This window comes from Talaromyces rugulosus, chromosome II (genome assembly GCF_013368755.1).
Source record: "Talaromyces rugulosus chromosome II, complete sequence".
In the NCBI taxonomy this organism is placed as follows: domain Eukaryota; kingdom Fungi; phylum Ascomycota; class Eurotiomycetes; order Eurotiales; family Trichocomaceae; genus Talaromyces; species Talaromyces rugulosus.
This window is the reverse complement of record NC_049562.1, coordinates 6,703,316-6,728,217: the sequence shown is the minus strand read 5'-3', so window position 1 is coordinate 6,728,217 and position 24,902 is coordinate 6,703,316. Positions and strand designations below refer to the sequence as shown.

The window sequence follows — 24,902 nt, the reverse complement described above, 5'->3', positions numbered from 1 at the left end:
TCTGCGCTGTCGCCTTGTATTTCAAGAAATCGCTTCTCTGTCCAATTGAATATGTTATCGAGCCTAAAACCACGAACTAAGAAGGACTTGCGTAAAAGTCGATGAAGGTATGCGTAATCGGGTCTGTCCTTCCCAGCGACCGAGTGTAGCTAATATCTGTCGAAAACTCCTCGGGAAGGCCGTCGCAAAGCTCTTGTCACCGGCATGTTTAGTTTCTTCTGTTTGATCAACTCGTTTTTTCCCTCCTCAGTCAGGGCTTTGAGCCCTTGCCAAGGCAACGAGCCACGCGCGAAGTACAGCAACACGTATCCCAACGACTCCAGGTCATCACCCCAGGACTGTTCTGTTGCACAGTTAACAACGAGCGAGAATAAGACTATCAGAAACGCACCTCGTCCATTGTGATTGTTCAGGCTCGCGTATCTCCGAGTGCCACCAAACGGTCGGCCCTGGAGGGTCTGAAATGGCTGCCACGTTGGTTTCACCAAAGGGGTAAGCGTGGAGCTGAATACTCTTTTGTCTTCTGACTAACACCTTCCGTTGGTCAACCGATCCTCGGCGACACTTGATATCATCCCTGATCCATTACCCCTCGATCGACCGCACTCTCTGATGAACAAGTTCCAAGACTTTCGATGTCCGGATTAGTGAAAGTTGCCGGTAAAATCCGGGAGATTGTAGGGAAGATTCGCGCGGGACGTCCACTCGAGCAAGCCGACAAGCTGATACGCAACAAACACTACACGACAGACAGGCTCAAAATTGAAAGACTCTCGGGCGAGTTGCTGGCGATGGACCAGTGCTACATCAACCTAGCCATCGTGGAGCAATCTGGCCAAGACGCAGGCCCCTCAAAATAGGAAGGCTATACAGCGTCGTCCAAGTTTTCCATCCTCGCTCGACAGAAGGTTGAGGCAGTTGATTAGACTACGCAGGTCGAGTTGGCGGCAATATTCAACGAACGCAAGGGAGTCGATGGCCAACCGATGCATCCACGAAGAATCTTGATTTGAGGAAGTGAAGGAGTTGGCAAGGCTACCTTGTGCAAGAAGATTGTCCACGAATTTACCAAGGGCACGTGGGACAAATGGAGCGAATTGTTTAACCGTGTCCTCTGGGTGCCTCTGCGGAATCTGAAGCTGCCAGAAAGGCGCAGTATACCAAAGTACACCTTTGAAAATCACTTCAGTCATGAGTTCTTGCTGCCAACGGATGGACAGAATCTCGCCGGAGCGTTGTCCCGCGCATTGGATACCAAGAGCAGTAAGACTCTATTTCTCCTCGACGGCCTGGACGAAGCGAAATATATGCCGGGGGCCGGGGTGATTCAATTTAACTTTGCATTCCAAAAGCTCAACGTTTTACATATTGGTGTTAGCTAGGCGTGAACCTTGACTGCTCTCGGGGCCTTTGGACTGTAAGGTGACTTTTGCAAATTTTCTAGAACAAAGGCACAGCCTAAGCTAATATGGTGCCGCAAACGAACACAATGCCCTCCCGCAACAAGGACTGGTTTTGCTTCCGCCATGCGACACTACTTATTAGTTGTCAAGGAGAAACAAAGCCGCGGAAACGCCGCACAAAGGGCTCTGCACGAAACATAACACAGTACAGATAAGGGTGGTATAATAGCTACGAGATGTTAGCCACTTAAGATGCTTCAGTAGCCAAAACACATTAGCTTCGGTGGCCCGAAAGTCAGCCTCAAGTGCACTCCTTTTTCGACTGTCCGCAATGGAAAAAGTCTCATGTTTAGCTAGGGTATTCTTTTGCGCAAAACCAGCTTCACCTTACACTCTCTATGTTTTAACTTTAACCCCCGCCGTAGCCGCTAAAAAAATGTGTTTATTAGCGGGTGACTCCAGCGTGAGGCGCCTGTTGATTAGCGTGACAGCCTAGAACGCCCACTGAAGCCGCCCTCTTTTAGCTGTTACAGCACGCGCTAATTTTGAAAACATAGAGATTGTAGGGTGAAGCTGGTTTTGCGCAAAACAATACCATCGCCACATTCTCACCGTAGTCACTTCGCCAGAAAGGTTGTAAGCTCCGAAAGCCGCTCAGTCTTCGATGTGAGGTATGTAACGTCAACTCAGCTGGGTTTGTATAGAGATTTATTTGACAGGATAGTGTGACAAGAATGTAGAGAAATGGTGGGCCGGGATCAGCAATGGCTGCATTCGTCTGGCGCCGCGTCGACTACTGTCTCGCTTTTCACATGGCTGCAAAAGTGAGTTGGGAGTGTGTTGTTGCATTGTTCTTGTAGGGTGCATCGGCCCAACCCCAGATGTTTTCTAGTACAAAGCTATTAGATTACAAACAGTGGCCTTCCAAAGACCCTGCTTCTCTGCGACAACTAGTATTTATATATACGGGACGACAACTAGGCGCATAAAATTGAAACTATTTTTTCCCCAAGCTAACACTTTCTTCGGACGCCTGGATCGTAGCGACAAGCCAAGGAGATCAGCGAGAAAACCAAGGTATGGACCTGCGAAGCAAAAGATAAAGTTGACGACGGAGAGAGTGCCGGATCGGCGAATAGCCTGGTCCATGCTCGGATCGGGAAATACGACGCAAGAAATAGTGGCGCCGACATACCCCATAAGCATCACTACGATTCCATCGAACAAGACATTTGCCACCACGTACCACGGTTGGGTAGACGAGGTAGTCTGATGCTACCCTTCCAATTGCATTGAAGGGCCAGAGCAGATGTACACAATCCGCAGTAGAGAAAATCGCGATAGTAGGCTCTGAACTCTCTAAGAAGGCGATCTGGTTGTAGCCTTGGAAGAACTACTCCTGGTACTTTCGACATGTGACTGGTAGTATGAGGCGCATCGATCAGCATTTCTTGGTATCAACAAATATTTCATGAATCATATTCAGGCTGTTGAATGAACAAGTTTGCAACAATCACCTTGTTTTTGAACCAAGTGCGCGTAGGAGCATGCGATGTTGGATTATACTAAAAGGACTTGAGATCGCGGTCAGGCAGCAGCAGGATAGCAAATGCGCTGGCCACTTTCCACTCGCGGCCACTATGAGCACGTCTATGAACATGACTTTTCTGACTTTGATAAGCTATGACGACGGGTCACTGGTAGAAAATAATCAGTGCCTCTGCCTCTTCCCCGATCGATCTAAGGAATAAAGATCTGCACTCTTCTCCACCGGCCGTGAAAAGCCGCAGTGACGAGGCATTATATAAAGCACGGCTTATTGAGTCATGACGTTAGATGATTACCGGAAAACATAAAAAGTTGCTCTATTTTCCCGATCGATCTGGAGAATAGATGAAAAATTGCGTTGGTACCGCCGATCGTGAAAGCCGGCAGCGACAAGGCACCAAGTCAAGCACGGCACTAGGAGCACAACACCGGGGGAAATGCTCCGCGAAACACTCGAAGGCAAGGAATGAGTAACATAGGCATCATTCAACTAGAGAGAAATGTTTAAGCTTCAAGTATAAAACAGACTACTTGCTCAGCTCAATCTCAATCTTTCATTTCATCCATCAGAAATTAATTACTCAACACATACTCATACCAGTCTCCTGCTTGAAGAACTCAAGATGTCTGATTACAAACCGACTGGTATGTACTATCGAAATGCAAACTAACGTTCGCTTGCTAAATATTTGATAGAGCACGACGGTCTGAAGCAGGACGGCTCTCCTGATAAGAGAGTTGACTCTGGCGGTATGTCTGAGCGTTTCAATCTCAAATACACCATCTGACCTGTTTTAAAAGTTTGCCCATGGTAAGGTTGATCCTCACACTGCCGGCGCTGCAGGCGGTAAAAAATCTGGAGGCAGCAATAACCGATCCGAGGGAGAGTCTTCCACGACTAGCAGCGGTGGCGATTACAAGCCAACTGAGCATAACGGTTTACGCATGGACGGTCAGCCTGATGGACGCGTTAAGGGAAATTGAGCACTTCATAGTTATGCAGATAAATCAGATTTGATTGAGCCGCCTCGGAGGACAAATATGAGAGGTTCTAGAGGAATAGATTTATTTCTACATGTATGGGCAAACGTCTATTAACGTCTATTAAGTCCACTTTTGCTTAATATGGTAACTATTTCGTGACTCTCTTTTACTAAAGGGCCTGCAACTAGACTAAAAGATGCACTTGCAACTACTAACAGCCTATATTAAACTTACTTGCGCGCGGCTCTGGCAAGAGTACTACCAAAGACACACGGACAGCGGGTGGAGAGAGGGTTACATGCGCAACCTGTTGTGTCGTGGACAGAGCCATCAAAAAATGCAGAACGCGATAATGGACAGGCAATACATCGCAAATACATGGCATACAGTACCTGGGCCATGATTGGGCTATGTACTGTGTGTGTGCCATAATTAGCGGCATTAGAAGGAAGCCTAAACACAGGGTCGCAAGCAGAAACTACCCTGTAGATTACGGCGGACGGTAAGAGAAATTGGACAAAACTCGGTTTTTTTTAATAATAGCTACTCTAGTAATTAAGATAGTAAATAAAATCTTAATAAAGGAAACAGTAATATTACTAGTTAATAGCTCTCTAGATTGGTATACTAGTATTAGACTATTAATAAAATATTTATTAAGATTAAAAGTATAGATACTTATAGTCTTTATAAGATCTAAATAAGCTATATAATTAATAAAGTAAATAATTGTGAGAACTATTGCACCAACAGGACCCAAGGGCTCTAGGGCTGCACCAACTAGCCAACCCTAAAGATGCACCAGGTTCCTATAGAGAACAGAATACAATGTGACGTGCCTTTTCCAAAGATATTCGATTCCTATCTAGGGGTGCGATTCTCTAAAACAACAAGCATGGAAAAAAAATCTAACTACCAGGACCTAGGTAATAAGATAGGATAAATAAAGTTAATAAACCATTGCCACAAACATGAATCAAAATTTGATAGGATCATAAGGCCACTTCTCTCTAGCTGCAACCTCAGCATTGGCTTGGTTTTTCTGAGTTTGTTTCTCAACAAATGTGGTTAAATATTTTGGAGGATTCTTTTTCTCATGATCGCCCCCCATCGGAGCACCATATGCCTGCCAAACAGGAGTCGCGCCCTCCCAATAATAAATCTAGAAAATTATCGACAACTGCCTTATCCTCGACATCTGTCTTCAGTTCAAATCCCAGAGCTGCGGGAATACCGTGTGTGTGGGACCTCTTTTCGTTCACATCGATTCTGATGATGGAAATATACTTCAAATCGTCCCCAATTGGACGAATGTGCGTTGATCGCTCTGGAATGAAGCCTTCGAGAATATTATTCACGACTGCCAGCCTTTCCTCTTTAAAATCTTCTGAAACAGGCAATAGATGGGCAATTCCATTTACTGCAGTACTTGTCCACGTATATCCAGTCGCAAAACCCGAGTAACCAAGCACGTAGCTATTGATCTTGCTAGCGCCGATGGTGACCGGTAAACCAGGACCGCGTACTTCTCGGTCAGTTTCGAGACGGTACTTGATTGGCTCCTGTAGATGGCCATGGGCATAAAGAGCCTCGGGCTTGTTCTTGTACTTGAAGAATTTGCCGACGAGGTAGGCCACAGTTGGGAATTCCTCATCCTGGGTTGGGAAAGTAAGATGCAGGAGGGGTTGGGAGTTGATGACATCTCTGGTTTTCTCGTGATCGTATACATCTGTGAATTGTCCAATTTTAGTAATGCAGTTAAATTGATAATCTAAACCAAGACAGCGTTCATTAAAGACTCACTGCTCCAGGGGGGCGGTTGGCCTTTGCCGTCACCCGTTGGACGGCCGGTAGACGTGTATTTTGCCATGATGAAAATTGGAAACGCTCCCGATTTGAACCCAATGTAGACAGGCGATAAGAAGGAGATAGAGAAAAGAAAAGAGAAGGAAAGGACTGGGTCCCACATGCTGATATTTTTGCTTGATATTTATGCTGTCTAATGTTAACTATGTCAAGGAACACCTGTCGATGATCGAATACCGCGTAGCCCCTTTGAAAAACGAATACGTTGGAATTCTGAATGCAACAAAAATTTTATGTATATCTAGCCTAATGCGATTAAATGGAAAGCAAATAGGGACGAAGGAATGGGAGATGCTGTCTCATCTGCAAGAAAGCTGCACATTTCCTCTTTCGGGTTCATAGCGTTCCGTGCGTTGATTGTCTAAAAATGTGAAAATGGTTGATAGTAGACCAAGTCCGAAGTGACATAAGAATTTTGGAACGTACTAGGAATCCGACTAGACATTCAAACCTCTCCGTCATCTAAAATCCATTTCTCGTCGTTATGGTAGGTCATATATGTATGTAACACGAGCATTCCCGACGCACATACTCAGATTAGACACCGCATATTACTACCCGGTATCCCTTCGACAGAGCAGTAAGGGTTCATTAGGATTTGGCAAACGTGAAGAATTGTTGGACACTTAATTTTCTACATGCTAAGCTTCAAAATATCCATGGATGCAATGCAACGTCGGGTGGATATGGCTGTGGAAAAGTGACTGGTTTTGGCCTGCTCATTACCGGACCCCGTGCGTCTTGCTATTTCTTTGGGAGATTTTATATAAATGATGCTGTAGATAGCTGAAAACGTATAGAGATAAATTTATGGATAGCTGGGGTGCTTTAAACCAGCTCTCAGCTGACATCATCTCTAAACTTTACATGTTTGCTTCGATGCTGTTTACGAGATACCTAGTGAGTATATGGGTGCCAGACTTGGTAGCTACGTATAATATGATAGGTGGCAGATTGGTGCGTTTTGCTAAGTTGCCATTCCAATATAGTTATAGGTCACAGATGAGATATTCTGGCTAGCCATTTCATAATTAGCACAAGACGTCTTGGACGCTCCGCTGGGAAACGAAAAAGAGATGATTGTATCCTCCTGAGGTATGTCAGTATTTCCGCTTGCTCCTAAGTGGCCATGGTACCTAGATAATGAAGCAAGGGACACACTTTTGCGTCAATACTGTTGCCTTTCCTTCACTCATTCACACTACGTATATAAGGCATCGTCCTTCCATGCCAGTACACTAGCATCTCCGCTCGTCTTCCTCCTTCTTGCCCCCGACTTGCTTCACGTACAATGATCATACTTAAAGTTATATGTGCGGCGCTATTTTCCGGGCTGGTGTTTGCTCAGTACCCTCCCACCCCGACGGGATTGACGACAATCAATTCTAAAGTGCTCCCGAATGTCACTATCACTTACAAGAAGGTAGAGGTAAGGAAAACACCCTTCCTGACCACCGAACCTTAGCGAGTTAGCCTAACTTGCACACTACTAGGATGGCATCTGTGACTATGGATCTGCTTCATATGCTGGATATATCAACTTCCCAGCAAATACGATGAAGGATGCAATTCAAGACTACCCCGTGCACTTATTCTTCTGGTACTTTGAGTCCGAGTCGCAACCCGAGACTTCGCCGTTGTCACTATGGCTCCAGGGGGGACCCGGTGGATCGTCCATGTTCGGTGCCTTTACGGAAAATGGACCCTGTCCTGTGAACGACGACTCCAAGTCCACATACCGCAACAAGTATGCCTGGACGAAGCATGCAAACATGTTATATATCGACCAACCGGTTCAGGTTGGCTTCAGCTACGATATTCTAACCAAAGGAACGATGGACCTGGAGAGTGGAAATATCATTCCCGATTCTAACATCGAGGGTCCGTTAAACAAAAAAGGAACTTTCGGCACTCAAAGGCTCCTGTCCACTGCAAATACCACCACCAACGCTGCGCGGCATCTTTGGAACTTTGCCCAAGTGTGGCTCCAGGACTTCGACGTCTATAAGGACAAATCTGAGAATGACCGAGTCGGCTTATGGACGGAGTCATACGGCGGCCGCTATGGTCCTGGCTTTGCTGCATACTTCGTTCAGCAGAATGAGAAAATCGCCAATTCCCGTGACACCTTTGAACCCATAACGCTGGACACCTTGGGGGTCATCAATGGGTGCGCCGATTTCCTCACCCAAGAAACAGCCGACCCGGACTATGCTTATAATCGCAACACCTTTGGAGTTACTGCTATCAATAAAACCCAATGGACTAACGCAATCGAGGCTTTCGAGAAACCAAACGGTTGTGAACACCAGGTAAAGACCTGTCTTCAACTTGCGGCACATCTCGACCCATATATGTATGGCAATGATAAATTGGTCAACGAGGTTTGCTTCAATGCAAGCACCAATTGCCAAGCCGAAGTCGAGGCGCCATATATCTTCAACAGCAAACGAGGTTTCTATGACATCGGTCACTGTAACCTGGATCCATTTCCCCCGAACTATTTCATAGGCTATTTAGCCGAGTCCAAGGTCCAACAAGCATTTGGCGTTCCCGTTAACTTTACCTTGCTCTCGAATACAGTCGGAAAAGCATTCAACCTGACGGGAGACTACCCGCGACGAGATTTCTTGGGCTCTATCGGGGACATTGGTTATCTCCTCGAGCACAACGTCCAGGTCGCATTGTTGTACGGAGATCGGGACTTTGCCTGCAACTGGGTCGGAGGAGAGAGAGTTAGTCTTGAGGTCCGATACGAATCGTCTGACGCATTCCAAGCAGCCGGGTACGCCGATATCACTCATGATAAAAGTATTTGGGGCCAGGTTCGTCAGCATGGAAACTATTCATTTAGTCGTATCTACCAGTCCGGGCACATGGTTCCCTCATATCAACCTGAGGCGGCACTCGAGATCTTCCGCCGCGTCATGAATGGCAAAGATGTGCAGACAGGTAAAGTAGATGTCACCCCCGGTTACTCAACCAACGGCACGTCGACGTCCACACATACAGATAAGCTGCCACCAGGACCAGAGCCAACATGCTACCTTTGGGCCCTGAGTGGCACATGTGCGGACAATCAAAAGAAGGCTGTTGCAGATGAAAGTGCGAAGATTGAGAACTACGTAATAACGCATCCGGAGCAACTAAGTGGTACTTGTCCGTATACACAAAGGTCTGACGATTCCGTTGGTTCTGAGTTATCTGGTGTTCACTGGCACGAGGGCTTGTAGAAGGCAGTGTGCAGTCTTTGGTTTTCCAGGTTCTATGATATTAGGTGAAATGGTAAGGGGTGGTGAGGAATAAATCGGGGAGGCTCTGCATTTCCTTAAGCATAGCAGACCTATGTATATCTCCGTCTTAACTATAGCCAGAAAAAGAAAATCCTTCCAACCTAGGCCCAACCAACCCCTACCCTACCAAGCCATCGCACATTCTACTAAGGTTAGACAAAACCTTCACGAGGATCAGATTAAAGGCTTCGTCTAATCAATCACACTTCTTGACGCGTGCCAAAAACATGTGTGCCTATTTTTCAAGTGTTCCAAACTGCTCTCCCATCAAAAATTTGTGATAGTCCGTTTCCCCGTACTGGTACTTGAACTTGGCCTGCTTTTCAAAAAGCAGCACCATATCTGACCCACCAAACAAGAAGTGGCCGAATTCGTCACCTTTCTCCAAATTATTGCCCACCTTGGCTGTCATATGTACCGAAGATATCTGACACATACCGGCGGGGATGGCAGCCACATAGCCATAATTATTGGTCTTGAGCACAAGGACACCCCGAGTCTGGCACCACTGGTATCCAGGATCATCAGGAGCATCAACATCGTTAGAGTCTTTGAATTGATGGTATGGTCGTCGAATGGGGACTACTTCATTCCCGTTCCCTTTGACTTCGAGGTAAACTTGGGCCTGAATAACTTTCGAAAGCACAACTTCCCCAGAAACCGGGGCATGAAAGCGGTGATAGTCGTATGGTGCAAGGAAGGAGTGGATCAGTATGCCACCATTAAATGTGTCATCTTTTAGCCCAGTGTCAGCAATAAGATCTTTGACGGGCCAGTCAATCCCTTTAAAGTTGATATCTGGAAGGTTGACTTTGCCATCGTCGCTGATCGGTACTTGTCCACCATATTTGTTGTCGGCTGGACTCGCAACAATAGTATCTTTCCCCTTCCCTGCGATAGGCCTCTTTTCAGGCTTCAGGCTGCGGGAAAAGAAATCGTTAAACGTCTTCCATCCGCCGTCTGGTTTAATGTAGTCGTCCACTCGATAGCTTTTTTCCCCTGTAACGTCTGTAAAGGTAGCCAGTGTCGAGTCATTGATAGAGCCTATGCTGCTCAGAAAACTGCCTTGCAGTTGGGCGAATTTCACAAGCCATTGAGAGATTGGCGAGAGTTGATAACGTTTTTGTCCCGAAGTTTCAGGCTTCAGTTGAGTTTGGTAGTGCCGTACGCTAGGCTGCTCAAAAATGAAATACATAAGGCACATCCTTACATAGGGCTCACTACCGTCCAAATTCTCAAATGGTATCCAGTGTACAAAATCATGCAGGTACTTGTAGAAGTCGGCCAGTGTGGCAATTCCATACTGTTTCATCTGTTTAGGAGCTCCCGTTTTTGTGTTTTTGGCATGTTCAATAGCATCTTCGAAATTCTTTTTTGCGCCTTTTTCAGTCTCAATGAAGCTTTTGAGCTCATCGACGACACCGGGTTCGGACATGGTGAAACTGGTATATGAAACTGGTGCAAATTTAGAAATTTGACAATGTAATAGAATAAGAAGGGGGAAATGTGAAGAATTCCACGAGCTTCTAAGTGAAACACTTCATATTGGTTCAAGTGTGCAATCAAGGGAATTTACAAGTAGCATCGACGTCTCTTAAATAAGTAGAATCACATCTTTGATGCATGTATTGAACGGTGTATGATGCACACTATTTCGTCATGACATTAACGCAAATTTTTTAGTTTTCATATGTGCAAATGAGAAAATCTGAAAGCAATACACCAGTCGACGTCATGATGGCATGACTTTGCCAGATATGAAACATCGAGTATTGTAGGCCGGATCAGGTTTTCATGCAGAGTTTGCACTTGCACATCCAACTTCGATTAGGAAAACGAAACTCTTTAGCCCTGTGATCTGACCAAGCTCCCACCAAAGCATACCGCCGTTCCGGATTTCATTGTGGCTGGATTCCGCATATTGGCAATACTATCATCAACTGATTTTGTGTGATGCAAAGGGAAAGAAACCAAGTACACAGATATGCATCCTCCAAAAGTCAATGATTCTTGCTAGCCATGGAAGAGCTCTTTCCTAAAAGGTCATTGAGTTACCACTATGCCTTGCTTCTGCTGTGACAGTAGGATAGACGAACGAACTCAGCTATATTTTGATGTTCCAGACTTAACAGGAGAATATCCATGACGACGATCCTTTGCCTCTTTACAAGCACATTTTTCGCCAGCTCCAGACTCCGAAAAACGTCATTTCCCATACAAAACTACAATCCCTTGTGTAACCGTTGCGGATATGAAAGCGGAAGCACCCTTATTTCCGGCAGTGTGGAGATCGGCATGTCATTTCAATGTGGAGGGTATGTGGAATCATATCTAGAATAGTGTGAGGTCGAAACTGCCCACTGTGGTGATTCGGACTTCGAAACTCTCTGCACAAGCTGTTTGTAATTTTCACCTGGAAAAGAAGCCATCCGCATTAGTAAGAACAGATTTGACTGCATTGGCAGTGTAAGAGCTCCATGCATAATTAAGCAACACTCATAACCACACCCTCAAGAACCATTTAAAAGATATTTTTATGCTTAGTAAAGCCGATTAACCAAGTTACCAATAACATCTTCTCTACACTTATTTATTGTTCTTGCAACCTCATTGGAGACAAAACACATTTAGAGATAATCTACCTTCACCTATAACTTGATCAAGGATTGGAAGGGCTAGATTATTAATCAAATCATTACTCCATAACTGTCATGGGACCACAGGGCTGGGTTGAGGTAGCTTTATTACTATATAAAGCTATACTAGCAGGGCTTCTCTAAGCTCTATTCTTTATTTTTATTCTAAAATCTATCTATTAACTAATACTAGATAGTATAGAATTATAATAGTAAATAATTTTTTATTATTAGAACTTTCTAGATTTTTTTAATATTTATAGATTATTATAAATAAAGATTTAATTTTTTCTATAATTTAGTTTTTTTAATTAATTATTATTTTAATTAAATTTATATCTGAACTTTTTATTTATTTATTTTTCTTTTATTTTTATATTATAATATTATAATAATTTTTTTTATTATAGTTATTATAAGTTTATAAAACTAAATTCTAAATTAAGATGTTTAAATTATCTAATAGATTAAGATATTAATTTAAAAAAATAACTGTGAGGCTATTCCTGAATGTCTGGATGTTCGGTTCTTAACTTCTTACCGCCTCATGTGCTTTCTTGTATAGGCTAAAAGGCTATATAATCTTTTTGCTGAACCTCTATTTAGATAGTTTTAAGGCTATAGAGTCTTCAGGATCTTTAGTAATTAATTTGGTTATATAATTAATCTTTATATTAGGTTTTAATTATTAATAATTTGTTTATTTCTAAGAATATTTTTTATATTCTAATTACTTTTGTGACGGTCCTAACCCAGGCCGCGGTGAGCTGATCAATATAGTCAAATGATTTTAAAGATATAAATCTAACAAGATTGTTACAGAACCTCCTGAATATTGCAGGATTTGAGTCTTTGATTATCGGTTTAGTTTCATGTACTTTCCAGTGAGCTCAGTAAAGAGACTAGGACGGAGATTCGGACTTTCATCGTTGTAACAGATCTATCACTCAAATATACAGTTATGTTATCTGAGATGTGCTACCACGAATGTGGTGTACGGTGTTAATGAGCGGCTCATCGCATGAGAATTTATTAATCCCACACAAAGCAGCCTTGTTAGTCAGCTGGCTATTAGGACAATGATATATGACATGATCTATCGGTTTTTTTCTAATTATTCTCCTTCGTAGAACTCGGACGCCATGTAGACCTCACCGCAGCCTCTCTTGCTACCTCTTTTATTGGAGTATTCCCCAATAGGAAAAATACTTGTATCTCGGCACCGATCTCACGTGCAAACCAGTTTTTAAGATCAATAGCTACAAGCGAGTCGATACCGTATGCATGAACGGGCTTGTCTGGATCCACGTCGCTCGTGTCGAGGCCGAGTACCTGCGCCATCTTGATTACGAACCAGCTCGTGACCATCCCAGTGGCCTGCTCGTCCGAGGTCTCACGACGGAGAACACTTGCTCGATCTGTATCCAGCTTTTGCTTTTGGGAGGCTTCGTCACCCGTTGATGACGTGCCCATGCGGAAGAGCTGGCGGAAAATAGGTCGGTAGATGGAGTGATGCAGATCGATACCCTTAGCTCGAACGGCGGCTGGGGTCTCAAGACCCACGAGGATCTGTGCCTTATCATGTGACAACAGTGGCAAGGCTGGGTCACAGTAGTAGTCCAGAATTGCGAGAAGTTCGTCCTGGCTGATGTCCATCAGATGGCCGAGGCGGCGCATGTTGGCGAGTAGAACCTCATTGTCAGCAATGACGCCCTCTGAAACCATCAGCCCGAGATCAAGAGATACAGCCTTTTCGCCCCTGGAAAGGCGATAATGGGCAAGTGCGTCCTTAAATGTGTTACCGGCCGCGTAATTCGCTTGCGCGCGGCCACCCACGATGCCATTGAGGGATGCGAGGAGCACGAAAAAGTCAAGACCTGAAGGCAAGACGGTGTGTAGGTTCCAGGAGCCTGTCGCCTTGGAACCGGTCCCTACAACCCAGTCTTCGAAAGTCATGTTGGGAAAGAGGTTGTCCTAAGAAAGAGGCATAGATTAGACGGATAGGCATGAGGAAAATGGTAGAGACAGAGAAGGACAGGGGATACAAAAGGAAAGGGAAAGGAAAAGAAAAGGCGAAAATAAATGCATTCAAAACGCGACTTGAAAAAGCAATACAAGAGGGTATGACGAACCCTCAGAGCCACAGTGGCCTGGATACAACCTCGAATTGGCGGCATCCGCTCTTTCAACTTCTCGATCTCGTTCTTGAGCTTATTCAGATTGCTGATATCAACCGCTGGTGCTGTGACACAAACTCCCTGTGCGCTCAGCTCAGCAATGAGAGCTTTTGCAGCTGTTCCGCTAGCCCCTGAGCGCGAAAGAAGGATCAGATTCCGAGCGCCGCGGCCAACCATCCATCTTGCAAAACTGCGACCCAGACCCCCCAGCCCGCCAGCGATCACGTAGGTGGCATCTGGGCGAAAATTGTATCTCGGTTTGGATGATTCCAGAGCAATCAGTGCCAAGACCCGGCTCATCAAGCTGCCCGCTGGCTACTAGATAATCACGGAAGGTCAAGCCAAGAGTGCGAACCTGCACCACAACTTCATTTACACCAAGGGATGTTGCATCATGGCATTTCATGTCATCTACCTCTCTCCATTGGAGGGTATCTAGATGCCCTGGTTGTCCTAAGTGAAGTTCCATAACAGGAGCATGCGGTGTAAGCGTACAATTTATTCTTTGGCGCGGCAGGATTGCCTGGGCAATTTTCGTGTCCATCTCTGCATACTCGGAAACCCGACAGATCTTAGACACGCCTTTTGAGACGACATAGTGGTCTTCCAAGCTCTCAACGGCCAGTTTGACAAAGCGCTGAGTAAGTTCGCAGATTAAGGTGGAAACCTGCTCTTCGTTTCTATTATCGCTTAAGGTAAGTGTTACGAACTTAAGCGAAGAATCCTCGGACATTAAGGTGCGTCCCAGACCAAGAACGAGGTGATGTCGTGGATCAGTATCATCTGATGAGTCTGCACGCGTTACCCAAATTGTATTTTTAGTCTGGACCAAGAAGGACTGCAAGTTTCGGTAACCTCCCTCCGAAATGTCATTGAGCAAGAAGTTATCGACCTCCACGAGGAAGATGACCAATGAAGAACTTGGTATACTAGCTTTCCCCAAATCAGCTAGGGCATATGTCTCGCACGAGGCACCTAGACCCTCGGAGAGTCGTGACTCGAGAGCTTGGGCTAGGGCTTGTTGGGCCTCCACCTCATTTTCCACCACGAGGTAAATTTTTAATGAAGGTGCCGGCGTTGTGTTTAAGTCCACTACGCTTGCTGCGCTGGAGACTATGATGCTGCTATCTCGGCAGACTGGTTCCTCTTGACCGGGAATGTCGACGTCGATGCCAGTGAAACCGGCTCGTTTCAGCCATACGTCCCATTGCTCCACTGTCAGACACGGGCTATACGGAGAGCGCTCCTCGTATTTTAGCGGGTTCCACCATCCCTTTAGCAGGCCGAATGCAAAGGTAACTTGCAGGGCCTCGGTGCGCGTAGTTTCAAAGAGTAGCAATTTCCCGTCAGGCTTGAGCAACTTCCGTATGTGCCGTAGTGACTCGCCCAGCTTGTCGGTGGCGTGGAGGACGTCTGAAGCAACCACCAGGTCATAACTTCCCTCCTCAAATGATTGTGAGGTAAGATCCTTGGAGATGTCGCATACCCTGAACTGCATCTGGTCAACGTATTTGGCAAACTTGACGCGGGCCTGGCTGAAGAAGCTGGGTGAGATATCGGTGTAGTCATAGTGCGCCCACTTCTTGACGCCATCGCTGCTCATCGCCTCCAGTAGGCGCATGGCCTGGCCGCCCGTGCCTGCACCGACCTCAAGAATTTTCATGGACGGGTTCTTGAAAGATAGGAGGTCGATGTACCGGGAGGCGGGATATGCGTGGTGGTCATTGGCTAACATCTTCTCGTAGTACCTATCAGCCAGCCCGTCGTGGAACATGAAAGCTAGAGGGTCGATTTCGCCACGGAGCATCTTGGTTAGATTTCGACCAATATGCATGAAGAAGAAGCCGTCAACGCCTGAGTTTTCGATCTTCTTTACCAGGTTTTCTCGAGTCTCGCCGCTATCCCGCATCTGCTGCACTGCCTGCTCCGTAACAAGTGCCTCACCATTTTGAAGTCGACCTTGCTGATACCTCATCCAATCGATGTAGGCGTCTAGATGCCAAGGCAGTTTAATTTCAGGGTGCTCGTCTATAAAGGCAAGTGTGTCCTGAATAAAGCACATGACAGCTATCATTAGCTCCAGGTAATCTTTCACCGCATCAACTGGGAGTCGTGGCCTGCCGTGAACACTATAAAGCAACACTTGCTCGTGCGTCATTGCTTCTATATCAGGCTTCCAGGTCAGTTGGTTGCATAGGGGTCGACTGCTAGCCGCTTCTCGGGGATTAGCAAGATTGGCGCTGCTGATGAAGGTCGTCTCAAGCCCGTTTAAGAAGATAACAGGCTTTCCTGAATCTGGAGCCGTAGCTACCACATCGGCTGATCCTCCACGGTAGCCCCGGAAGGAACATCTCGCAGCTACTTTGAGCCTGCCTACGCTGAGTGCATTGGCACTGCAATCGATCCACAGACGGGCCAAACGCACTGGGACCATCGTGGGCACGACCTTACGCTCTTGCGCAAGTAGGGCTTGCAGTAGAGGCTGTGCAAGACCATCCAGTGTGGCCGGATGAACCATGAAGTGTGGCGTAACTACTCCTGGTGATTTCAATTTCCAGGTCTCTGTGTTAACATGGGCGATAGCTTCTCCCTGGGTGCCTACGCGCATGTGCTCAAGATTTTGGAACGCTGGGCCGTAGCGTACCGTAATATCCTCAGCAATATCATATGCATTTTTCTCCGGGCCCTTGCACGCCTGACCTATATCAACGATCCAATCCTTCAGTGTCCCGTACCGTGCCCACGGGCCAGATGAGGTGACTCTGCTCCGGTCATAGGTGTCAACAACAGCTCGGATCGATCCACTGCAGCATTCGATTTATGAACCATTTTCTAAGATAAAAAGACGGAAGTGGGACCATTTTGTGTGGTCAGAAGTCTGCGATGGCCGTGAAAGAGTCAGTTGCGTTTCAATGTTGTCGACCCCGCGTAGAAAGCTGATCGCATGAGAAAATGCGACATTTTTGATATCAATGCCCTGGAGAGACACATCATCTTCCAGGAGTTGTGTCAGAGCTTCAACAGCCATGGAGATCATGCCCGCGGCGGGGAATACGATCTCGCCGCCGATAGTATGATCTTCTAGCCAGGGCAACTCGTTCAGCCGCATTACGTTGCGCCATTGCGCCATGAGAGGGTTCCAGTCCAGACCGCGGGTACCCAGGAGATCGTGTCGACCTATGGAGCGAAAACGAAGGTTACGGCTTAGTTGACCCTCTCTCCAATAGGATTGTGCATGGTTGAATGGATATCTGGGTATATTTGCAGGTGTGGGCCGTGGAAAGCCATCGAGGTCGTTGGCGCGAAGGAGATTTACGGGATATCCAAGACAGTGTAACGTCCCCACCGCATTGAGTGAGGCAAAAGAGGCATCTTGGGAGCGATTCAGAGAGGCAATATAGTTGAGCTTCGGCGTGCCGTCCAATGCCTTCATATTATCGCGGATGGGGCCCTGGAGCGCCCCATGTGGACCAATCTCCAGCACATGTTTCAGAAGGCTATGATTCACAGAGACGCTCTTCCCTAGTTGCTTGCGTGGTTTTGTGCTTGCTACGGCCAGAAGCTTTGAGAAGGCAGCCTCAAACTCGACCGTCGAGGTCAAATTGCGAACCCAGTAGTCCGGGGACCCTAGCATTGTCACAGTCACAATGTCACCTGTCACTGACGAGACCATCGGAACGAATCCTGAACTTTGGTTTATCTGAAGTCCTTCTATAGCTTTGCAATAGTCCTCTGCAATAGGATTCATAAAGCGAGAGTGATATGAGACATTAACACGCAGCTTACGCGCAAATATGCCTTTATCCTTGAGCCAAGTTTCCAGTTTTGCCAGCTGGTCTGCCTTTCCAGTCAATGTGACGCTACTAGGGCTGTTTACACAGCCTACTGCAACATTTAGCGATCCATCAGACTCGTACAATTGGTCGAGGTATGGTATTGTTTGTTCCTTTGAGAGGCCCACCGCCATCATCGTCAGCCCTTGGACTTGCCGAATGAGTTGAGCGGAAAGCTGGCCTCTCCAATATGCAATCTTGATAGCCGAATGGGACGAGAAGATACTAGAAGCATATGCAGCTGCAACTTCTCCTGAGGAGTGGCCGAGGACCATCGAAGGCACAATGTCAAAACTACAGAGAAGATCCACAAGAGCCAGTTGAAGGCACGTGGTAAGCGGCTGGCTATATTCAGGGCTATCAATATCTATCTCAACCTTTCCTGATATGATGTCCAGAAGTGACCATTGACAGCCCAGTTGTCGCAGACAATGGTCTGATCGAGTAAGAGAGTCCCGGAAGATGGGATACGAGAGAAGATGACGTCCCATGCCGAGGTACTGAGCTCCTTGGCCAGTGAAAACAAATGCAATTTCTCCTTCGTTTGCTGCGGCTTTCACTGGAGTAGAGGGTTCGATTTCTCTGTCTGTTGAAGAAACAACGCTGAAGTTTCTCCATTTGAAATGGCTCCTCCTGATAGCGAAGGTATACGCCAAATCATCTAAATCTACAGCTTCGGTGCTTAGATAATTTTTGTAGTCCTTAGATATGTTCTGGGCTCCTTGCTGGTCTGAAGCGGACCAGACGAGTAGTCTGGGAGGGGTCACCTCGTACGGTAAGCCTTCTATCTCACTTATTGTCCTTTCTGCATTGCCAGGAAAGCTCGTGTGACTGATTTCGTTTTGCGTATGGTCATCGGCATTTTTTCCATGGCCATCTACTCCATTGGTGACTCCATTAATGGAAATTTGATTCTCTCCTTTGATTTGGGATCCATTCAGGCCTCCCAGCTGTCTATTTTTAGACGCACCAAGCTGTGTCCGATGGAATCCCTGGATACCATTGAGCTTGAAGTAATGATATGCATCATCCAAAATGGCAACGGCATTGGTACCACCAAAACCAAAGGAATTGATCTGTAGAGGTATCAAAATCACATTCTAAATGTCATTCGGAAGGGCTAGGTACTTACACAGGCCCGACGAACGGGAACAGTGGGCCACGGAACCGCCTCCGTTGGAAACTAACCAGGTCAGAAAAAAATCAAAGCGAGGTCGTATTATGCGGATGTACTCACATGAAGGTGCAGTTTCTTTGCGTCTATCCGGCCATTGAGAGACTCGAATCCCGCGATGGGGGGAATAATACCCTTCTCGAGGACCAGGATGGCCTTTATTATGCCAGCAAGGCCGCTGCAGCCTTCCAGATGGCCGATGTTCGCTTTAACAGCGCCGATATACAACGGCTCATGCTCGCTGCGGTACTCGCGAAATGCGGTGCCAATGGCATTTCCTTCCACGGGATCACCGACTGGTGTGCCTGTGGCGTGTGCTTCGAAGAACCTTGTAGGAGCCATGTTGATGCCAGCTCGCTGGTACGTTTGCTTGATAAGATCGATCTGAGCTTCTTCACTAGGCTGAGTGATGCCTAGTGTACGCCCATCTTGATTGGATCCTGTGTTGCGGATCACAGCACGGATGGTGTCGCCATTGCGGAGGGCGTCGTCCAAGCGCTTGAGCAAGATAACTGCCGATCCCTCACCGCGCGCGTAGCCATTAGCTCGCTTGTCGAAGCTCCAGCAGCGACTATCTGGAGAGAGAAAGTTGAAGTCGGACATGATTTTCATGAAGTTGGGATGATAGACGAGATTTGCGCCTCCCACGAGTGCCTATAAGAACTATCAGTCCACAAGTGCGACATGAAAAGGTGTTGGTCATGCTGATAGTACCATTTCAGAGCTGCCCGCACGGAGATCCTGGCAGGCAAGATGCAGCGCGATCAAACTGCTGGAGCATGCCGAGTCTAGATTCATCGAGGTGCCTTTGAAGTTGTAGAACCAGCTCAGTCGATTGGCTAACATCGAAGGCGCAATGCCTATAGCAGCGTGTCTTTGCTCGGCATCATAGTCTTGTTGTAAAATACTGAGATAATCATTTGTGAAGCATCCCGTATAGACAGATGTATTGGAACCAGAGCACTTGCTGATGGGAACTCCCGCTATTTTTAGTGTTAGAAATGTTGACGAGACCGTAGGCCAGAGACAAGAAGTACAGGGATCCAAAACCTACCATCTTCAAGAGCATGATAAGCGGTCTCAAGAAGCCGGCGGTGCTGGGGGTCCATACACGCCGCCTCCTCTGGTGTGATAGAGAAGAATGGGGCAACAAATGAGCCCAAATTTTCCTGGACGAAATGGCCGCCTCTAAGTGGGATCTGATTGTTTGAGATCAGCATCGTGTACTCATCTCAGCGGGTGTCGGGCCATCTTACGGAACTAGGACGATTTAAGTCCGGGTGGTAGAATGCATCGATATTCATTCGATCCGGAAAGAATTCGGTGCTCGCCGACCTTCCATCCAAGATCATCTGCCAGAAAGCTTGATCGGACGTTGCTCCCTGAGGGAACTCAAAGGCCAAGCCAATAATGGCAATGGGTTCATCTCCACTGTTTCCTATGTTGCTAGATTGTTTGACTTCTCCCATCTTCAATAAGTTCTCCATAATCCGCACCGAAGCCGTGGAATTTACATAAAAAATAAAAAATAAAAATAAAAAAAAGGTCAAAAACAGTTGCAAGTAACTCTAGATGCCGGTAATCCTACAGTACTGCACGTCAATGACGGCTGATGATGTGGGAAAGGGAAGCCAATGACTCAGGGGATCAACAGAGTGAATATCAATGACTTGCACGCCTAAGGGTGGAGGAGTTGCAAAACAGACAGATTACGGTAAGGTAGATTATGGCGCGGAAGGAAACCATCAAGGCTGAAATAACAAGCTATATAAAAGACTAAAGAATTAGATAGTAGTCCTTCTCCTAATATCAACACTCTCCTTTACTACACGGGCTCTTTCATTAACAATGCGTACATGCTCACAGAGTCTCACTCATTGGCCCCATTTTGACGGTTCTGCATATACTAATATCTTTATACTATCCGATACAGAGTATTTTTGGATCATTTACGTTACCACTAATGCAGTCCTAGTGCTAAAGTCTGCAACAGCGAATTCGAGACACAGCGACATTCACGGGCGGTGCAGTAGTCCAATCTCTGAAGTGTCCGAAAACTTGTAAACCAACGTATTTAGTTATTGAAAAGACACATCGAAAAATATGTGACGACTTGGCCCCCGGAAATACAGTAATTATGCTAGACTCTCGCGCGCACAGTAGATAACATCTGCTGGACTGACGACGCTAATGCCGCCACCTCGTCCGTCTTGGATGGGACGCCATGACCGGCACTGTGTCGTAGTTCAACTCGACTCTCCTCCACACACATGCGCATCAGCTGCTGACTCTCGCCAGGATACCCTGTATCTTGCTCGCTCCAAGCGTTCACGGTCGGAACTCTTACCGGCCAACACTTCTGGTGAGCCCGTGCAGCGTCCATCCAGGTCATCGTGCCACGCCGAAGCTCCGCGCAGTCAACAGGCAGAGTCCCGCACACGAAGATGGCGCTGTAGATTAGATTACGCGCCGCATCGTGTGTTGGTGCTAGTTTCTTGCCATTGCCGTCACGAGGCTGCAACAGTAGAGTAGCTGCTAAAGCAGAGCCCATCGAGAAGCCGAGCACGGCGTCGAATGGACCATTCTCAGCAACATAAGCGGCTAGGTCATCCACCGCAGCAAGTGCGCTACCTGCAGTGCCGTCAAAGTAAGAATAGCAAGCCTGCTGGGTGCCGAACACTTCCTCAATGCCAGGTGCCGCGGGCCACAGGTACGCACCATCGACGAAGTCGAATTCGTAATTATCCCCTAGATGGTATCGGAGGGAGGCTAACAGGGACGGAAGTCAGTCCGGTTAATAACCTCGTATTCCAAGAAATAACAAGAAGATACCTACCGGTTTGTGCCTCGAAAACCTGCGCCGCGACACGGCTATCAGCGTGAAAGCCCAGTCGGTAAAAAAATGGAATTTGGAATGGTAATTGATCCCGAGCGTTCTGAATCTTCTTTAGGCTCCAAAAAATAGCGCCACCCTGGCTATCTGCAGGTATATTAAGTAATAATGGTTTCTTCTTGTTTGGTGCTTTTGTATGTGTACAAGAGCTCTCTCAATGCCCTCACAACGTGTTTTAAGAAGAGTATTCTCTGTTGAAAGTGTGTATATGGTGTTGTGGATTTTTTGTGTCTTTTTGGTGTAAGTATTGTTAATAATCTCATTCATTGTCTGTCCTATTTGTCACCAATCCTCTGCATTAAAAGTTGAAGCCATAGATTTGCTAGAGACTGGCCTGCTATTCGATTTCTTGATAAATTTATGTATAATAATATCGGGATCAAAGGGGCTCAATCTAGTAGATTTGGAACCTAATTTAATATTTAAATTAGTAAAAGCCTTGGTCCAGGCCATCTAAATGAGCTGAAAAAATCACGTTTCCGGAGATGGGTGAATCCTTGGGTTTGGTGTAAGAATTGATTAAGTTTCTCACTATAAAAGTGAGATAGAGGCCTAAATAAAGAAACATCAAGAGGCTGTAAAGTATGCGTCGTATGAGGTGAAAATTGGGCTAATAAGATTCGATTTTGATAATAATAATCAAGAAATTTCATATTGATATGGGAATTGTGCCTATCAAGGATAAGAAGCCTCCATCCTCGGCTTGCTTTAGATTTGGTCTCCCGGTCAAATATAGATTGTAACCACTCCAAACCGAGCTCATTATTGGTCCAACCTGATTCCGAATATGCATATTTGAATGCTGACTTTGCCTTCTGCCTGTCATTATCAATGCCTGTTGAAAATCGATATATCAACTCTTTGGAATGCTTCTTTTGTTTTGAGCGCGTAACGCCATTGAAACGTCTCGATAGCGTTGAGCGGTTAACGCCATACTTTTCTACGGTTTTTGTAACATTGACCTTTTCTCCTGGTTTCAAGGAGCGTAATTCTTAAAGTGCGAGATCAATTGGTGCCATATTGAAGGATTTGACGCGCTTTCAAATCCTGGACAGTTTTCGTGTTTTTGATGTAAAAAGTGCAACTAGGTGGGACGTGCACTTGGCGGTGAGGGGATGGTACATAGAGAGCTACTATGAATGCCAAGCCTTACAGTGAATCTCGTATGATAATCTACTCTGACAATGTAGATTGACCAGATACTGTTAAAGATTTGATTGCTTATGCCACAACCATAACTAATGTGGGAAGTGGTAGAATATAAGCACCTGCAGAGATCAACGGAGGAAAGAGGGCCATTCGACGCCCAGATCCATGACACATTCGAGATCATTCGAGATAGAGACAATTCTTGAAAAAAGCAGTAATGTATGACCCTCATCCTATCATCAATTCAGGGCACGATTTAAGGCCACCACATAGGAATCCCAATGCATCCCATCTAGCTATTTACAACCTGGTTAATGGCGTCGACCACGCCAGCGGTGGCTGTCAGATTAGGGGAGTGTCCCGTGGCGAGCTCAAATGTGCGCACAGGCCGGCCAGCCTTCTCCATGTCTGCAACAAAGCTCCTCTGGTAGTCTAACGGCACTGTCATATCGGTGGTGCAGTGGATGTAGGCAACAGGAATGTCACGCCAAGCGGCGTGGCGGATAGGCAAGTACATCGCCTTGCCATTCCAGCGGACAAGCGTCACCAGGCACTTGTCCACCTCTTCCTCGGCAAGGTCACTGGGACCGACCAGCAGGTTGCGCGGGTCATTGTTCAGGCAAGTGTCGTCCTCAGCAAAATCAAATGCTATCGGCACCAGGTTCATATGGCCGAATTCGCGAACTTTGTCCATCATACCTACGCCCTCAGCCACTGCGAACGCAGCCGTGTAGATTAGGTGTGTGACTCCCCCCGAGAGACCCTCTTTCTCTCGGGTTGCTTTTCCAAGGCCAATAAGCGCATCACTGCCTACTTGCCCGCCGTATGAGTGCAAGATCGCAACCACCTCGCGCCCAGCCTCCAGAAGACTCGAGACGTAGGAGCGCACGAAATCCGAGTCGGTGTAAAGATCAGCATTGGGCGGTCGGCTCTAGGAGGCGGTGTTAGCCAAATAAAATAACTGCTGGGCTGTACAAAGAGGTAGAGAGTTGGCGGGGAGGGGGCAGGTTGGCTGACCTGGTTGGCGGTTGGCAGTCGTGGGCAATGGACTTCATAGCCGTCAGCCCTAAGCGCTGAGATGAGCCTCTCGTAGCTTTCGGGAACATGCTAGCCGCCGTGGACGATGAAAAGAGTAGGCTTCATGGTGTACCTGTTAGAATTGGTGAAGTTGAGATTGCTCAAGACTTGAAATAGGAGATGACGATGCGGACTGAGCTGGGCCAAGGCTTCTTTATGTCACAACAAGGTCCCGCCAGAGAGGGGAGGTCGAAAATGTCAGAGACTCAGAGTGGGGTAACATCCATGGGTATGCTGCCCCTAACTGTTTCGGAGCATATTATCTTTCTTTGTTTTTGAGCTTCACATGTAACCATTGATGCATGTGCCGGTACTTTTCCATTAATCACTTCTATACGTATATTGATCGACTACCGATCACAACTTTTACTCTTAGTTATCCTTGTATGTTCATTCCAGAACGTAAACTGATTTTTCTGCTGAACCGAACATCCTCAAGTATTACAGATTTGATCAGTGAATCAATTGGAACTTAACCAGAACAATGATTAAATACAGTTAGTCATTGACAACAATACCTAGCGAATGACTTTCAATGAAATACATGTTACGATACACCGATACATCTTAGTAGTGTCGGAGTACGTCGACTATCGTCGATGCGCGATCGGCTAAAAATTGAGGTGTGGTTTGGTGTCTATTTCCGCTGATTGATAACCCACTTATGTGCAGGACAGGGAGAGCCTGGCTCATTATCGACGATATGCTAGAGTTAGTTGTCACCCCAGCACGATTCTCGAGCCGTCATTCATGCACCTTCTGTAACTTGCATAAGGTATTCCCTGACGATGTGACCTTTCGATGGCGGGACAATACCGTGCGCAACAATGACCTGTTTTTACCTTTACGGTTGGGGCTAGGTTCGAGAA

General features: G+C 46.5%; 7 protein-coding genes across 7 annotated transcripts; 1 reads left to right on the top strand and 6 right to left on the bottom strand.

The window, feature by feature from the left end:
* Positions 1-149: 149 nt before the first annotated feature.
* Positions 150-400, bottom strand: TRUGW13939_04818 (uncharacterized protein; the record flags this gene model as incomplete). Its single annotated transcript, XM_035487985.1, has 2 exons — positions 150-338; positions 392-400. The coding sequence occupies 2 exons, from the start codon at positions 398-400 to the stop codon at positions 150-152; spliced, it is 198 nt and encodes a 65-aa protein (XP_035343878.1).
* A 244-nt stretch (positions 401-644) lies between these two features.
* TRUGW13939_04817 (uncharacterized protein) lies at positions 645-1,193 on the bottom strand (the record flags this gene model as incomplete). The annotated part of the gene is made up of 2 exons (XM_035487984.1): positions 645-802; positions 872-1,193. The coding sequence occupies 2 exons, from the start codon at positions 1,191-1,193 to the stop codon at positions 645-647; spliced, it is 480 nt and encodes a 159-aa protein (XP_035343877.1).
* A 3,836-nt stretch (positions 1,194-5,029) lies between these two features.
* Positions 5,030-5,805, bottom strand: TRUGW13939_04816 (uncharacterized protein; the record flags this gene model as incomplete). Its single annotated transcript, XM_035487983.1, has 2 exons — positions 5,030-5,664; positions 5,739-5,805. The coding sequence occupies 2 exons, from the start codon at positions 5,803-5,805 to the stop codon at positions 5,030-5,032; spliced, it is 702 nt and encodes a 233-aa protein (XP_035343876.1).
* Positions 5,806-7,357: 1,552 nt separating this feature from the next.
* On the top strand, positions 7,358-9,034 carry TRUGW13939_04815 (uncharacterized protein; the record flags this gene model as incomplete). Its single annotated transcript, XM_035487982.1, has 1 exon — positions 7,358-9,034. The coding sequence occupies one exon, from the start codon at positions 7,358-7,360 to the stop codon at positions 9,032-9,034; it is 1,677 nt and encodes a 558-aa protein (XP_035343875.1).
* A 295-nt stretch (positions 9,035-9,329) lies between these two features.
* On the bottom strand, positions 9,330-10,529 carry TRUGW13939_04814 (uncharacterized protein; the record flags this gene model as incomplete). Its single annotated transcript, XM_035487981.1, has 1 exon — positions 9,330-10,529. The coding sequence occupies one exon, from the start codon at positions 10,527-10,529 to the stop codon at positions 9,330-9,332; it is 1,200 nt and encodes a 399-aa protein (XP_035343874.1).
* Positions 10,530-12,840: 2,311 nt separating this feature from the next.
* On the bottom strand, positions 12,841-20,383 carry TRUGW13939_04813 (uncharacterized protein; the record flags this gene model as incomplete). Its single annotated transcript, XM_035487980.1, has 9 exons — positions 12,841-13,704; positions 13,863-14,038; positions 14,082-16,711; positions 16,766-18,816; positions 18,873-18,923; positions 18,978-19,568; positions 19,629-19,897; positions 19,969-20,113; positions 20,171-20,383. The coding sequence occupies 9 exons, from the start codon at positions 20,381-20,383 to the stop codon at positions 12,841-12,843; spliced, it is 6,990 nt and encodes a 2,329-aa protein (XP_035343873.1).
* A 671-nt stretch (positions 20,384-21,054) lies between these two features.
* Positions 21,055-24,062, bottom strand: TRUGW13939_04812 (uncharacterized protein; the record flags this gene model as incomplete). The annotated part of the gene is made up of 4 exons (XM_035487979.1): positions 21,055-21,683; positions 21,751-21,769; positions 23,261-23,885; positions 23,974-24,062. 4 exons carry the CDS (start codon positions 24,060-24,062, stop codon positions 21,055-21,057), a joined length of 1,362 nt encoding a protein of 453 aa, XP_035343872.1.
* Positions 24,063-24,902: the final 840 nt, after the last annotated feature.